Source organism: Ailuropoda melanoleuca, chromosome 4 (genome assembly GCF_002007445.2).
Source record: "Ailuropoda melanoleuca isolate Jingjing chromosome 4, ASM200744v2, whole genome shotgun sequence".
Taxonomy (NCBI): Eukaryota; Metazoa; Chordata; class Mammalia; order Carnivora; family Ursidae; genus Ailuropoda; species Ailuropoda melanoleuca.
Window position 1 is genome coordinate 88,618,187 of NC_048221.1, and position 17,413 is coordinate 88,635,599.

The 17,413-nt window shown below is 42.5% G+C and overlaps 1 protein-coding gene across 1 annotated transcript in view; it reads left to right on the top strand.

The window, feature by feature from the left end:
- ACTR2 (actin related protein 2) overlaps positions 1-10,479 on the top strand; it is a 36,942-nt gene extending 26,463 nt beyond the window's left edge. The window contains exons 8-9 of the mRNA XM_002917734.4: positions 4,026-4,158; positions 7,786-10,479. Of these exons, the coding sequence (XP_002917780.1) occupies positions 4,026-4,158; positions 7,786-7,956 (304 nt within the window). The 3' untranslated portion in view covers positions 7,957-10,479. The remainder of the gene's footprint in view (positions 1-4,025; positions 4,159-7,785) is intronic.
- The last annotated feature ends 6,934 nt before the right edge of the window (positions 10,480-17,413 follow it).

Genomic DNA, 17,413 nt, shown 5'->3' on the forward strand with positions numbered 1-17,413 from the left:
AAATGATGGTTTCGAAGTTATTTATCAATAGGTGGCATATGGATAGTTAAAACGACCAAGTTGTCTATTAACCACACTCATGTGTGAACAGATAAGTCAAAAGAATTTGTTGAGGGTGGCACTGGCTGTTGAATATATATCGTTGTGTCTCAGAAACCACCTTCAGCTTCTTTAATAATTCAAAACGTAAGGAGAATTTTCATGAATAAAATACAGAGTACTCATGTATATTCTTTAACCTGTTTCACATTCGACTCAGTTTAACGTTCTGCATGCTTATTCTGTTATTCTCCCTCTCTTTTTTTTCTTGAGCCATTGGAGGGTATGTTGAACGCAGAAGTCCTCTTTACTCCTTAATATTCGCTTTGTATTTCCTGAGAACAGCGGTGTTCTTTTATAGCCGCAGTGCTGTTATTGAGCACAGGAGATGGATTACTGGTCTTCTGTTACCTGCCATCCATTTTTCAGTTTCATCTGCTGTCCCAGTCATGTCCTTTATACAGTTTTTCTTTTCCCCAGGAAATGATCAAGTCCAGGATGACACAGTGTATGCAGTCGTCATGTCTCAGTCAGCTTTTATCTGTTACAATTCTTTAGTCTTTGGTGACAGCAACATCTTTTTCGAGTACAAGCCAGTTATTTTAGGGAATTTTTCTCAACTTGAGTTTGAATGTTTTCTCATGATTAGATTCAGGTTATGCATTTGGGGCTAGAATACTACTTAAGTGATTATCCCTCTGAGGGTGTCCCGTCCAGAGATGAGATCTGTTTGTTCCTTGTTGGTGATGTTAGGATTAAGCTCTTAATGAAATTTCCTGTTTAGTTTTTGTATTTTTCCTTTCTTAGTTTATAAGCAATATGTGGGAAAGTATTTTGAGACTGTGTTGCTCTCCTGTTCCTCATTAAATTCCCTCACCCCTTTTAGTATCTATTGATAATTCTTGCCTAAATCCATTTTTACTGTGGCTACAAAAAGGTGATTTTCTAATTCTGTCACTCCTTCTATATTTATTAATTGGCATTCCAGCATAAGGAAGTGCTTTTCCTTGTTTTTGTTTGTTTTCAGTGTGGACTCTTGATTTTGTCTAGTGATTATAATTTATTACTGTCTTTACTTATTTTGATGCTCAGATTGTTCCTGATTTGGCCAGTGAGAGCCCCTTCAAACACACCTCTGTGTCCTTTGACATGCTGTTATCTCTTTGAGCACATTCTGTTTTGTGGCACAGGATAGTCCTGGCTTATCTTTAATTTGGTAGGTAAAACATTACCATTTAGTCAAAACTATATACAAAGCATACTTTGGAGCATTAGTCTCCCAGCCCCTTGTTCTCCACCCGAGTCCTCCTCCCTTTTGTAGGTAAATGATCTCATTAGTTTCAGGTTTATCCTCTGTGTTTCTTACTTGTTCTTACACAAAAGGTAGCTCAGTATGAATCCTTTTTTTTTTTTTTTAAAGATTTTATTTATTTATTTGACAGAGATAGAGACAGCCAGCGAGAGAGGGAACACAAGCAGGGGGAGTGGGAGAGGAAGAAGCAGGCTCACAGCAGAGGAGCCTGACGTGGGGCTCGATCCCATAACGCCGGGATTACGCCCTGAGCCGAAGGCAGACGCTTAACCGCTGTGCCACCCAGGCGCCCCAGTATGAATGCTTTTTGCACTTTACTTCTTTCACTTAATATATCCCAAACAATCCTGTGCCATTTCCTAGGGATTGTCCTCCTTTTTTCCAGGGTATACATATCGTGGTTTATTCAGTGAATCTTGGTTATTTAGGCAGATGCCAATATTTTTTCAGACAAATAATGCTGCAATTAACCTTGTGCACACCATATTTTTGTACTGTTGGGCATGTATATTTTGAAAAAAATTTCTAGAGGGAATTGTTGGGTCAAAGGATAAATAAATGCATGTAGTTTTGTTACTGCTCAGTTCCCCTCTGTGGAGGGTGGGACCTTCTCCTTCCCACCAGTAATAGTTGAGGGCACCTGTGTTCCCACAGCTTGGTCACAGTTTGGCCATTTTTAACTTTTATGCCAGTCTGGTGAGTGAAACGATAATCTCAATGTAGTTTTAATTTGTATTTTACTTAAGAGTGGCGCCTGGGTAGCTCAGTCGTTAAGCGTCTGCCTTCAGCTCAGGGCGTGATCCTGGCGTTCTGGGATCGAGCCCCACATCGGGCTCCTCCGTGGGGAGCCTGCTTCTTCCTCTCCCATCCCCCCTGCTTGTGTTCCCTCTCTCGCTGGCTGTCTTTCTCTCTGTCAAATAAATAAATAAAATCTTCAAAAAAAAAAAGTGAACATATTTTTCTATATTTAGGGCTGTTTTATTTTTTTCTAGTGAATTATTTGCTCATGGCTTTTGCTTGTTCTGTAAATTTTTGTGATTTTCCCCCTCAGTTTTTTAAAAGTTCTTTTTGTATTATAGCTCTGTGATAATCTGTTGCAGATACTGCTCCTGATTTTCTATTTGTCTCTTGCTTATGGTGTTCTTTGGCTATACAAAAATTTGTATTTATGTAGTTAATAAGTTTATAACCTTTTATTGCATCTGGATTTTGAGTCATAGTTGAAAAGCCCTCCTGTACACCCAGGTCATTGAGGAATTCACTCAGAAGCATTTTGTTAAAAGCAAGTGTTTGCTTGCTTGTCTGTTTAACCCTGAATTAAATAACCACCAAACTAATTTTTGTGGGACGGCTGAGGAGCAGGATAATAATGGAAAGTAATAAAAATAGCAGTTGGCTTATAATAAGCTATAAACTTAACGTAAGATGATCAAAAGTCTAAACTTCTCATAGTAGGGAGTAAATTCTCAGAGTAGGGATTAGGTAGATGCTTTCGTCCCTTGATTTAATGATCATTAATAGTAAAATTGCATTTAAAAGTGTATGCCTGTTGGTGGTGATTCAAGTTTTGGCATTCCTGAAGCATTGGAGTCCAGTTCAGTACCCTTACGACAGAGCTAGCGTTGGGAAGTAGCACAGCTCAACTTTTGTGTGTTCTCCATGTTGAAAGTGTACATGTAAATGCTAGTGGGCACATACCACGTGTAGCCATGTCTCACCTGCATATGCTACACTCAGGTGCATACTTCTGCAGGTAGATATAAAAACTCCGCTCTTTTATAAGCTGGGATTATAATAGCCAGAGCCATTGGAAGCCAGTTTGAACAAGGCCAAAATAGATGTGACTCAGCTCCTGGGCTTTACTAGGAGAGTTCCTCAGACCCCTCGCGTAGTTATATTACTTTCACTACATATGCGGTTATTTTAGATTTGATTATCTGGTATCATAACCGGTAGCATATTTAAGGAACAAAGAAAGGACTGCTATAACGTGGAAACGCATCAATCTCACCTAAAATAACAGCAGCTAGTCCCAAGGCAAAGGAACAAAAGGGAAAACTACAAAAGGCAAATGTAAAAATTGAAAGGCAAGAACTGAAATCATAGTAGAAAATGGTTAATTACAGTAAACTCCAGGGAAGCACTGTAATGATACAGTCCAAATGGTGGGAGTTTGTAATGTAAATGTCATTATTAAAATGCTCAATTACAGGGGCTCCTTGGTGGCTCAGTCAGTTGTGCATCTGACTCCTGATTTCAGCTCAAGTCGTGATCTCAGGGTCATGAGACTGAGCCCCATGTCGGGCTTCGAGCTCAGTGTAGAGTCTGCTTGTCTCTCTCCTTCTGCCCTCGCCCCCGCCCCCCGCTCTCTCTCTCTCTCTCTCTCTCAATAAAAAAATAAAATATTTTTTTAAAAAGGCTCAATTATATTTGCAAGAAAGTGTGTCATGTGCTTTAGAAGTATTCTCATTAAAATTATAATAAGTATTTTACACGTAGAGAGGGTTTGTTATCTAATAACAGCATTAATAACAACATTCAGCCCTACAATTTCCATGTTGAATTTTATTTAATTCTCGCAGCAATCCCTTGAGGTTGACAGATATAAAAGGAACTCTGAAAGTCTGTCTTTCTCATCTGAAACCCCAAATGAATACCTTTTGTGTCCTTCTAGATCTGAATTCTATAAGCACATCGTGCTTTCTGGAGGGTCTACTATGTACCCTGGGCTGCCATCACGACTGGAACGAGAACTTAAACAGCTTTACTTAGAACGAGTTTTAAAGGGAGATGTGGAAAAACTTTCTGTAAGTATCGATCAATAATCTAACTCTTAACATGCTTTTAAAACCCTGCAAAGGAGGTTGTGAATCTTGACAACCACCAGAGGGAGCAAGAAGTCTTCTTAAACAAATTATTAATGAAGTCACATGCAGCCTTGAAGAGCTAGGGAGAAGTCAGTGGTTCCAGGTATGAAGAAGTAAATGGCTCTGTTTCAGAAAGGTTGTGCTGCCTGGTCACCTCTGTATTCAGTGGCTGGAGGCACTGAGGTCCAGGGCCAAATGTTCTAGTTCTTCTGTCACAGACAGCCTGGAGTAGAGGTGCTTCTAAGGGCACGGGAAGGACCTGCCATTCAGTATTCCCTCCCCACCACCCTTTTCTGTGGGGCATACATTTGCAGGCCTCCAGTGGATGCTTAAAACCGCAGATAATACTGAATCCTATGTGTACTATGTTTTTTCCTATACAACAGCACGTATGATAAAGTTTAATTTATAAACTAGGCACAGTAAGAGATTAACAGCAACAATAAAATAGGACAGTTATAACAATGTACTGTAGTAAAAGTTATACAAATGTGGTCTCTCTTAAAATATCTTATTGTACTGTACCCTCGTGATGATGTGAGGCTAGAATGCCTACGTGATGAGATGAAGTGACGTGAGTTATGCAGGCTATGTGATGTAGGGATTGTCAGGAGGGGGATCGTCTGCTTCCAGACCATGGGAACTGAAACCATAGAAAGCAAAACCACAGATAAGGGGGGACTGCTGTGCTATGGAACAAGAAATGCCTCTTTGAGGTTTTTGGGTTCTTTTTAACTTACATTTTGGATATGTAACCAGCCTTCATTGCTACTCTTGGACTGTCTCATATTTCTGATTCTAGGTTATTTTTCTGGCTGTTTCTTGCGTATGTCTTATTTCCGTAATCAAATTGTAAAACATAATGTATCAAATGTTTTGCATCCCCATCAGTTATCCTAGCTCTTGAAACAGACTTTAATTGGTGGTTGTCTATGTGTAGAATAGAAAGTAATTTATAAACTAGTATATAATAGTTGATGGTTATTCAGCATTGATTTTTTTTTTTTTTTTTACCAACGCTGGAGTGTGCGAAGTACACTATATATACTATGCAGTCAGCCAGGAGTCATTTAATTTGAGTTACTCTCTGAGCTTTGTCCCAACAACTTGATTGGCTGTTGTAGATAATGAGATTACAGAGGACTATATATATCAGAGATACTAACGTCACATCTTTCATCTGTGAATAAATCGTGAAAATTGAGTATGGACTCACATACATTAAATAAATTAAAAGACTCAAAAGGAGCCATGTTGTCTAAGTACTTTGCTTATTTGATTTTTTTGAGTTATACATATAATTTAAAATTAGTCTCGGGTGAATATTTCCTTATTCAGCAAATATTTCTTGACCTGCTTCTGGGTGCCAAGCCCTTGTCTAGGTGCTAGAACAAACAAAATAGTAGTAAATAAAAACCAAGTCCCCACTTTTATTCTATGAATGCGTCAGTAGTTAAGTGCTATGAAGAAGAGTGAAGGTGAGGGGCTAGAAGTGGCAGTGACTGGGGACATGGCCTGCTCCTTCATGTAGTGTGGTCACGGAAGGGCTCTGAGGGGATCACTTCTCAGTAGACACCTGAGCAGAGTGAGCGGGTGGGCCACGTAGTCATCTGTGGGAAGAATCTTCCAGGCAGGAAAGGCAAGTACAAAAGCCCTGGGTTGGGGCACCTGGGTGGCTCAGTCAGTTAAGCTTCTGCCCTTCTGCCTTCGGCTCAGGTCATGGTCCTGGGGTCCTGGGATTGAGCCCCTCGTTGGGCTCCCCACTCAGTGGGGAGTCTGCTTCTCCCTCTCCCTCTGCCCCTGCTCCTGTGCGCTCTCTCCCTCTCTCTCTCTTTGTCAAATAAATAAATAAAATCCTTAAAAAACAAAACAAAACCCTGGGTTGTTGGGAGTGTGCAGGTGTGGCTGGAACAGAGTGAGTAAAGGGGAGGCCTGGGTGGTGAGGTCAAGAAGGTGGTTGGATGCAGGTCTTGCCACAGCGAAGGGTTTAGCTTTACTCCTAGTGAAATCGAAAGCCTTGGGAGGGTTTTGAGCAGAGAAGTGATAGGATCTGACTTGTGTTTAAGAGATCCCTAAGTCTGGTGTGGTGAATAGGATTGTTGGGGGAGGGAGGAAGAAAGAAGGTTGTAGAAGGATGAGGTAGCAGGCTCGGAGGGAGTGAGGAGATGGTGAAGGTTTATGAGATGGAAGAGGTATGAAAAGGTGGTTTTGAAGAGTAGAAGAAAGAAGACATGTGCCATGGGCTTGCCGAGCTACACTGAGGGATTCAAGGGAAGAAAGTGATGCAGTTAAACCAAGACCTGTCGTCTTCAGTTGCTTGAGGGCAGCTGCCAAGTAGAGAGTTGGTTCCCCAAGTTGGTGTTGTGCCACATGAGTGTGAGAGGGAGAGAAGGACGACGTCACCACGGATGACGCCAGGAAGTGTTGGGGAGATCACACACGTGCAAAGTAAGAGCCGGGATGGGAAGGAATAATCTGGGGTTCCTGTAGGTGACTTGGCAAAGAGGAGCAGTGGATGGAAGGGTCTGATAGAATGAGTTTCAATTTGGGAGTTGTAGGGAGGCGGGAGGGAGAAGCAGCACTGGAGAGCAAGAGTTGGTAGTTAGCAAACCAGGTGGCGTGAGAGGAGCAGCAGCCAGCTGAGAGCTGCAGGGGCAGCGGTGTCTTCAGGGGCTGGCCAGGTTTCCCTTAGAGCCAGGGCAGCCAGACTCTGGGCCTGTATCTTATCGGCTGTCTTGGTAAATAAAGTTTTATTGGAACAAAGCCAGGCCCATTTTTTTTTTATGTAAGTAAACTGGTGTTTATATCTGATCCTGTTCAGTTATATGACGTGAAGACAATCTAAAATGACATAGTTACTTTGAGTCTTCTTGCATGATTTGCGACACAGTAAATTGAACTATGACATTTTAAGGTTTTTCTTTCAGGTGTGGACTAATGACACAGATTGAGGCGTGTGTCTTTTATTAGACAATAGTGGCTACAGAGTATAAACTTATCCCACTTGTCTTTAATTTTGGTTACTGTGTTCATTTTTTCCAGCATACCCATGGTTTATTTGACCATATTATAAGAAAAGAATTTCAGTCTTACTCTTACATGGGACTGCAATCATAGAGGCGTTAGACCCTGAAGAAACCATAGAAGTCCTCTTACCCAAACTCTTGACTTGACATCTGGCTAAGTGATTTGCTCATGTGGTCATCCCCAGTCATGGGAAAACCTGCCACAATCAGGACTCTGGTACTTGGGCTCTCAGTAGGCTGGTCGTGGAATTTATTGTTCAGATCAAGACAATTTTGAGAGTGAGAAGGGGTGTTCATAGTGATGGAGCAACAGGTGTAAATCAGGACGGTTCTAAGCACACGGGGATGGATGCGTGATCTCTCTGTGAGCTTTGGCAAATTAAAAAAATGTCTCTACTTCAGATACCAAATCATGATGTCCTACTTACATCACAGGAGTTGCGAGAATTCAACAGGAGAATATATGAAGAAGTCATTTTCATAAAGCAGAAAGCCTGGTGATGCGCTTGTGACAGTTTACGATCTTGTCTTTCTCCTTTAGAAATTTAAGATCCGCATCGAAGACCCACCGCGCAGAAAGCATATGGTGTTCCTGGGTGGCGCCGTTCTCGCAGACATCATGAAAGACAAAGACAACTTCTGGATGACCCGACAAGAATACCAAGAGAAGGGTGTTCGTGTGCTGGAGAAACTTGGCGTGACTGTTCGATAAACTAACTCCAGAGCTTGTCCGCATCACACCCCTAATGCTTTCTTTTCTCCTTTATTGCCAATCCCTGAACTCATTCAACTCCAGGACGTGGAAGAGTCCTCTCTGTGCCCTTTGACTGGAAAGGTCAGGTTTTATTCTGGTGTCTCGGGGAAGCTCTGTTAAATTTTTGTTAATGTGGGTAAATCTGTTTAATTCAACCACTTCCCTACAAACACGATGAGAGGGCAAAGGGTCCTGTCTGCTGCTTTGTTTCTTCTAAGTAGGCATTTAGATTATTCCTGTCGGCTTCCTAGTTTCACTTTACTGCTCCAACGCTGCTAGTTTTAGTCCTTGGCACACTCGGGGTACGCCTTTATTAGCATATGAAAAACCTTTACTGGAGCTTTTACATATTATTGGGGTGGGGGTGGTAAGGGACGGGCGGGCAGCTGCTGACCCCTTGACAGCATTTCCTCTGTGGTGTGGTGCTTTCAACAGTTACTGCACAGTTGAAGTACCTTAAAGCTTCTGGAATTAACATTTTAGGGGAACGTTAGGCTCAGAATTAAAGTGTTTTGGGTGGGTTTTTGCGTGGGGGCAGGGAGTGGTCTTTTGATTTTAACTTTTTGATTTTTGAGTTCTTCTGCTCTGAGGTATGTAAGATGAAATTTATTTACAGTACTTTGATTTGGCAGGTTTTCTTCTACTTTCAGTCTGCCTGGAACTGTTCCATGATATAAAAAGCAAGTGTAATATTCCATTACCATGTGGCTTAGGGATTTATTTGTTTTGTTTTGTTTTTAAATCAACCATGTTAGCTGGGAGTAGACTCCCTAGAATCTATCAGTGGAAAATTATTAATTTTAAAATGCTTTTGGAAATTCAGATTACAGATGAAAAAAGTGCTTAAGAGTGCTTCTTTTTATACCAGAAGCATTAAGGTAATCCAGTGCCAAGTACCGTTCTTGCAGTTTCTCTTTTATATAACTGACCAGGGCTTCTTTAATAAAAATAGGTAGATACAGATGAATAATTACTGGCAGTAGGTTATATTGTTGGGTTAAAAATAACATTGAAATATGGGACTTGTTGCCAGTTGGGTAATTTTCATTAGTTTCTTTTTTATTAATTTGAAACCTGAAGTGGAATAAAATTTGGCTACTTAAAATGTTGGCAAAAAAAAAATCAAGATTTAAATTTGTATTTGTACTGAAAAAGTAATCATAACTAGTAAGCCTCAGTCATTTTATGCTTGAAAGAAGAGTTGTTGATATTTTGTAAATGTTAGCAGACTTTCCCGTCTGTCAGAAAATCATATTTATGATTCCCGTCGGTATTGCTGTGTGTCTGAAAAAATATCAAATAGTACTCAGACTTGAATTCTTTCTAAATTTGAAAAATAAAGTAATAAATTGTATCACGCTAAGTACAAAATGCAGATTCTGGGAAAAAATGTTTCCCTTCATTTCAAAATATTCTTTACTAATAATGGCTTTGAACAAAGAAGCTTAACTTTTAGGTAACTGAAATTGGAGAAATTACTGGCTTTAGGAAGAGTCTCTTTTTTGTGAGCAAACTTAAAAATCAATTTATATGATTATGCAGCTTCTGTTAATGTTAAGTATTTTTTGTCTGTTTTACCTCAATTTGAAACAAGTAAAAGAAGTTTGCCTGCATGCTGGACATGCTTCCGTGCACACGAACAGCCTGTGAGTAACACGTGCGAGATTTGAGGGACATGGATGTCAGTCATTTTGGAATTTAAAGTGTTCCAAAATCATGTTCTTATAAATCCCCCTAGCCTTTGAGTCCTGGACTAGTTAAAGGACACACGTGTAGGACCAGTGCCTACCAGCTGTTCATTTCAGGTAAATGGATTAACTCTTGGCCTTTGGTCATGATTTTAATCTATTTGGGGCAGAAAACAACAAGGAATAGGATGGACTCTTAGAACAATGAAAGAGCATTTATCATTTGTCCCTTGACTATAGAATTTGGTTTTAATTTCATTCTGCTAGCAAACACGACAGTTAAAATGGTCTATTTATATATATATATTACACATATAATATATATATATAGCATAATTTTAAAATTCCATTTTCTAATTTTCCTATTCCAAGTAAAATAATACATTAAGTAATTTGGGGGGTAGTGGAAATATGTTTAATTGGAGTTGCCGGTTAGGAGTCCCTCAGAAATTAAAATTTTAGTTTTCTGTTTAGTTTTCTGTTTTAAAAGAGATCTGATTTTTAGCTCTTGAAAACCATTGTCACTTAAATTTCCAATAATGATTGAAATTCTTTTTAAATTAGAATTACCAATGCCTTGACCTTTGAGAAGGTTTCTTAGAAATAAGTCCTACATCTAAACTTTTTTTCTTTAAAACGTGGTATTGGATGTTGACTTTTTACACAGTTCTAAGCACTGTTAACAATATCTGGAAAGTGTTTTGAGAGATCAGTGGAAAGGTAAACATTCTACATTTAAAGTGAATACACTTCTTTTTGATTCAGAAAATAAAATCAGATTTTTGAAAGTAAATTTGAATTTTGTCTTGGTTTTACCTTTATTTTTCTCTCCAGTTTCATTTTCTTACTTTTGTTCATATTTTCATTTTTGCTGATGCAAGATGGATTGACAACTTCACTGCTAGTTGTTAGGCAAGGTTCATTTCAGTGGTGTTCTGCGAGGTTCATTTCAGTGTTGTTCTATTATTTGAGCAAAAAACCTCTTTTTTTTTTTTTTAGTATGATTTTAAATATGTAAGGAAAACAAAAACTAGAAACCAGGGTAAATTACAGCTACAGCCTTATTAGAGGGTTTTTTCCCCTAAAGTGGACAGTTTGTTTTCTGGAAGACTTAAGGTGGCTTTGCCGGATTAGGAATGCTAGACAGACGTATATGTAAGGTGCCTCTGTACTAAAATGACCTTTCCTTGCTTTTGTACTTGCCTTTGAGGATAGGGGCTAAGGAGTAGACGGTAGGATTCTCATGTATCCTTCTTCATGGGTTTGTATGCTTGAATCTCATTGCTCATAGCCACGTTCCCCCAAGGATGTCCTGAGGTTTGCCTTCCATATCTTCTCCAACCTCTTCTTAGTTGCCAGAATAATGTGACAACCATCTCCATGTGTTACAGAGGTGGAAGATACTGGGCACTCCTCCTTGTTGATGGAAAGAATGTTTCAGTGGTCTCCATTGGTTTTCTTCACCCATAAACTTTGACCACTGACAGTTGAGTGTGGAACTGTGCTAATTTTAGAACCATCCAAAGGGGTACCCAACGAAAGTGAACCAGAAGCTTAAGGATTGATTTTTGCTCAGTATTTAACACATAATCTAATCTTGATCTAATCTATCAGTATCCACAGTACCTGGGATATCTATCTGTAGGGTCCCTTTTTTCCGCCCGCTCAAATTCCTTGACCTGTTAAAAGCTTGAATACTTTGTAAAGGCCAACTTACTGACGTTAACCGCTCTGTTGCAAGTAGCCTTAGCTGTAGAATAGAAACGCTTGTGTTGGGGTTGTCAATAAGGCAGCTGTTGTATAAATTCACACCAATTTTTTGCATTAAACTTAACACTTTAAAAGCCTCCTAAAGCATCTTGCTCTGCATTGCTGAACATCTGAAGTTAGGGAGAAAGAAGCTGTTACACTATAGATACTTTTGTTTAAATCATCTGCACTATGGTGGTGACAAAAACAATGCTTTGTACCTGTTCTAAGTACCTCATTTTGTGTTGTGTGCAGATGTAAGGTAACCTAACTGGGCGGGGGGAATCGAAGTGATTCCTTTCTTTGGCAGAACAGTTCCTGTCCTCCCTCCTCTCTACCCTCAATTTGTCCCTGCCTGGAAGAGGAAGAAGACTGGGAAGGACTTTGCAAATATTCCTTGAAAGAGAAGACTTAGTATTTATTTTTTTTAAAAGATTTTATTTATTTATTTGATAGAGAGATAGCCAGAGAGAGAGGGAACACAGCAGGGGAGTGGGAGAGGAAGGAGCAGGCTCCCAGCGGAGGAGCCCAATGTGGGACTCCGGGATCACGCCCTGAGCCAAAGGCAGACGCTTAACGACTGCGCTACCCAGGCGCCCCTAGTATTTATTTTTTTTAAAGATTTTATTTATTTATTTGACAGACACAGCAAGAGAGGGAACACAAGCAGGGGGAGTGGGAGGGAGAAGCAGGCTCCCAGCAGAGCAGGGAGCCCGATGCAGGGCTCCATCCCAGGACCCTGGGATCACGCCCTGAGCCAAAGGCAGACGCTTAACAACAGAGCCGCCCAGGCGCCCCAAGACTTAGTATTTTAACTACGCTTGCGTGCACCAGTTGAAAGGTTTGGGTTTGAGAAGTACAGAAAGCAGTCACAAGAATAATAAAGTACGGTTTTGAAGCCCAAGGTAGACTCCCTAGAGCACTGCCTTTGGCCATTAGCATCATGTTGAGCTTTTGCCTGCTGAATGCTTTTTCTTAAAGGTTGGTAAAAAGGAGACTCTACCAAGCTGCTTTGCTCTTCCTTGAATATGGGTTTGGAAAAGAGGGCCCCAGCTCTCAGGAATTAAGCGTTCTATGCACTAAAAAAGTAGATATTTGAATGCAAAGTTATTAATATCAAATAAAGGTTGACATTTTAAGCAATTCGTTGAGGAAACAAGTTAAGACCTGCGGCAGTACTGAGCTGGGCTTTGTGGTCAGCCTTGACGTGTGCAGGGGCTGGCGTTTTTGCTCCAGGCGTACCATCAAATGTCTGTCTTACCTTGGCTAACCAAATCTAAGGATTTCCTGAGCGAGGAATACTGCTATTAACTGCTCTTAAACATTTTCATATCTCATGCCAACTTGATATTTGAAGAGTAAGAAATTTGGGCCTTAAGTGAGGCTCAAATGTCAAAAATAAGTTGATAACATACATCTGACCCCTTGATTTGAAACCTTCAGTCTATCTCCACATATGTGTTTTCTTTCTTAGATCTAAAGCTTCTGGCATTAAATTTTAAGAACTGTTGAAAGGAATGTAGGTTTGGAAACTAAAAGTACGATGACTAGGTACAATTCAAAAGACCTTGATGATCAGTTAAAAAGGCCATTTGACTTGTTTGTTTTGTTTTTATTTAGAACTTTAGGTGGAATTTAATATATCAAGCATCCTATAGGAAATTATGTAGGTGGAGTAAGATTACCTAAATTTCAAAAACAGTCCAGTTCCTTGCCTCCTCCGTGTCTCTCTCGATAGGAAATCAGAGTCCCATGGAGTGTTTAAAATGCAGGTTCCTGCCCTCCCTCTGGACCCACTGAGTTTGGGGCTGAGGGTCAGCCTGTTTTCCAGCTGTGCCGGTGGTCCTGCGTCCCCTCAAAGCTCTCACTCCCCTGCTGTAGGATCTTAGCAGGACAGGCAGCCCCAAGGAATGAGCCGCTCCCCCCGGGGCACACACCGGCCTGCCCTTGCCCCGTTCTCTTGACGCCTCGCGGAGCTTTTAGCAAGTAGGTTGCTAAGTGTGATGGGAAGAGGTCCTGGAAACCACCTCTGAGCTGTGCTGGGTGGCGGGTGTACTGGCTTCCACCCCCTCCCGGACAAATCCTCAGTCCCCAATCCCGGTGGGTGGTAAGAGGCTTTACTCAAAAACGCAAAGTCTTCTGGGAAGGTTAAAGCACCATTAGCCATTTACACGTTTGTGTGAATAAAAAAGGAAGTCCAGGGGCTCAAACCGACCCCTAGTGAAGATAACCAGCTCTTTGTGATTTAAGGCAAGGGAAGGTCTGTAAGTGTGGCCCGTAGCCTTCCATGGAGAAAACAGACTCCAAGGCAATGTGGAGTTATTAATGTATTACTTGTTAGGGGCCGTACGCATGGGAGCTGGGTGCTGGAAGTCGTGAGACAACCAGAGCAAACCGCTTACTTCAGAATTGTTTTTAGCGATGTTCTCTCCTCACTCTGCCTTGCGTGCTTCCCAGCTCCCTGAACTCCAGCTAGTACAGCTAGTGCTACAATTAAGCCATCTGACGGATTAAAATGATTTGTCGTCTGGCCAAGCAACCCACCTACCAGATGTAGCTTTACTTCTGGAGAGGAAATCTGTTTCAAGTTCCATGCAGCTGACCTACGGGCAAACTTTTGGATTCAGCTTGGAGCCCGCGTATATAGGGTTAAGTTTGGACTTTTTGAAAGCATAAACCCAGCTCCAAAATTTGGAAGTTTGCGGCATTTTATTATTGTAGTTGACAGCTGCCAGAGGAACACGGAAACTTACCCCTGCATTTGCTTTTCCAGGCAAGGATAATCTTAGCGGGCGATGTGAGCGAGGCGGCGGCGGCGGGAGGGGGCGTGCCTTGCGTGGGTGAAAGTTGGGTAGCCGGCCTCAGGTGAGCGCACGCGCGGCCAGCAAGGAGCCGCAGGCCGTCCTCGGGCACCCCTCTACGAGGGAGCTGGATGGAGCCTCTGGGTGAGTGGATAGTTACTTTTCCCTTCTGACCCTCCGTCTTCTACAGCCCATGTGAGTAAGCTTTAGAGTGTTCTAGTTGGAGAAGGTGTAGTGCTGGGTGCGCGTTCTCGCCGTGTGTTCGCCTGTATCTCATTCCTGCCGTTTTCCCCGTGAACGTTCTCTTAACTTTTCCGTTTCGCTCCAGAGCAACAACAGATATCCTCCAGCCTTTTCACGCACCACCTCTGAGGGCGCAGTTCGCTGAAAGTGCCTATCCGGGGTCTCTAAGCCTCCTTTGTTCCAAATGTTGACCTGCAAGTTGTCCCAAAGTGGAAGTGTTTAAGTGTTCGTAATAATCAATAGTCATTTTAATGACGGCTATAAATACATTTCTTACCACATAAAAACTGAAAATCTCAATGCTGTTTCCTAATGTGAATTTGGGGGATATCCGTGTTTACCATTGGCCTTTTCTCACACAGATGGAAGTGATGTTAGGAACACTATCTTCTCACTTTAAGCTACTTTTCTTTTAAAAGTGGTGTGACAATGTCAGGTTTGGTTTTGGTTAGTTCTACCAATCTCAGAAGAGAGTGGGCTGAAAATTATCTCTCTTTTCCATTTCATATATGTAGCACTCTTTTATACCTTAAAACCTTTTTCTGTTCCTACCATTCAAAAAAAGCTAAGATGTGTGGTGTTAGCCAAAAAAATCCTCTCTCAGGTGCCTTCAAATTAACAAAAAAGACTTCCTGGAGCATTCTAAATGAAAGTTTGTCTTGTTGCAGTTGTGGGTCCTTTGAACAAATATGTGGGGGGAAGGATTTATAGAATGAAATTCCCATGTTTAAGAGTCTAAAGAGGTTTGGATTTATGGCGCCCCCAGCCCCGCCATCGAATCGCTAAGACTGGAAAACTTTTGAGTAAACGAAACCAAATGGTCGCTCGAATACCATCAGCTGGGACCGAAGGAGGGACTTTTCCCGCTAAATTTCAGTACAGTTACTACTTTAAAGAAGAGGTCCTGTTTTCTTCAGGCTCCAAGCTTGTCTGCTAAAATAGTTAGCTGTGGGGCAGGTGGGGGAAGGAGGGCCTCTGCAAAAGGCAGGACAAGATTAGGAGAAGAGGAGGCAGCGGAGGAGATGAGCCCTCGCCGGACTCACAGCTGCCCACCCCACAAGGAGCGGAGCTTGCCAAGAATCTCCACGCTGATTTACGGAGGAGAAATGAGGAAACCATTGGCCCCAGATATCTTGGATTTGTGACAGTACCGCTGTAAACTATTTTCATTTAGACCAGGAGAATTCCGAGTCTCCGAGGTGTTTCCGCCCCCCACCCCACCATGGGCCCTCCGCTTCGAGTGTTTCTGGCCTCGCTCAGGCCAGTGGCTCTCAACACGGGGGGCCTGTTGCAGCCTAGAACCTGCCCCCACTTCCAGGAATTGAGGTGACACGCTAAGAGGAGCTCCTTTGCACTTGGAAAAACCTAAGTCAGAAACCAGGGTATTTTGTACAGAAGTAAGCTGCAGCCTAAATGATAGAAATCTGGGTTTATTTTCCCAAAGGTTCCGCTTGTTTTCTGAGAGAGTGAAACCTGGTGCTTTCTGCCTAGAACGTAGCTACCAGCGGCTCTTGGACTCCTGGTTTCTCCCTCTTTCTGTCTCTTCCTCTCCCTCTTTCCTGTTGTGTGCCTGGAGAAAATTGGCTTCCTTTATTACTCTCAAAATTGTTGCCGGTCTCATCCATTTGAAAGGGCCTTTGTTTCAAACCCCTTTTGGAAAAGGAGTTTTTCCTGCCTTGGTTTACTGCCTTTCAGAGAACAAGAATGCATCTTGAACCAGTGTTTATCAAACTTTTACATTTCCTTGGCTTTCTGTGAGCTGAGCCACCAGGGGTCATCAGGCCCTCCAGTAATTACGGGAGCCCCCTAGAACCTGTCCCCTTATGACACAGCAGAAGGCCGTGATGGGCACCACGTGGTGGGCACCACTGAGTACGGGGCTCTGCCTTAAGCACTTGGCAAGCATTGTCGTGTCGTTCAGCTAGGAGTTGTTATCTGCACTTCATAGGTGAGAAAACAGACCGCAAAAGAAAAATAAGCAGATGGAGGACGTGGAGCTGGGAAGTGGTGGAGGCAGAGTCCAACTCCCGCGTCTCTGGGTCTACACCTTCGCTTCAGCACCCGACCACGGTTCTGCGTGACGGACATCCCTGTCTGTCTGCCTCTCCGTCGAAGCCTTGATCAGCTGAGGACCCCGTCTTGACTCTCCCCACCCCCGGCCCTCACTCAGAGGCCTTGGGAAAAGCACTTGTCTTCTGTGTGCCTTAATTTAACTCTGGCAGATGAGTAGAGTGCCCTCAGCCTGGAGTGGTTGACGTCCCAAGTGCCATTAGAAAAGCGCTTTGATATGAAGTGCCCCATGAGAGCTTGCTCTTCTGTTTCTAGCAAACCATTCCCAGGAAGAATATCCAGTGGTAGCTTTGGGAGTGAACCAGGGAACGGTCAGCTGGGTGCAGGCCCTAAAGTCCAGAGGAGCTTGTCACCCTTTGAGGATTTATCAAGTTTGGGGTTTCTTAAATTTGTTTTTTCCAATAGGCTTAAATTTTCCTCGCGTGTGTTCATTCTGGTCCAAGGCTCTGAATTTAGATCAGAACTTGACAAATTTGTCAGGAGAGTTCTCAGAATCTCTACTCACGACAGGAAGGCGAGAAATGGAAAGAATGTCAGTTATTAAGGTTAGCAGTGGCCCTTGGAATCCAAATGGCCCTTGAAAAGAACACTTGGGGAGAGGAACCCTTTGAATCACTAAGTCAGCTAAGAACTTGCCTGTGTGGAATGCTCGGAGTGGCGAGAGCATGAGCAAGCTCTTCGGAGGGCCCATTGTCAAGGGGGACAGCCCACTGGAAGGCTGGCTGGAGAGGCTAGAACGCACCAGGCCAGGGGCGTTAGCGCTGCTCCCATGNGCGCGGGGGGGGGGGGGGGGGGGGGGGCACTTAGCACCGGCGGCGGAGTTCAATGTCTGAATTCAAGGATGTTCCCCGGATCTGATCTCCG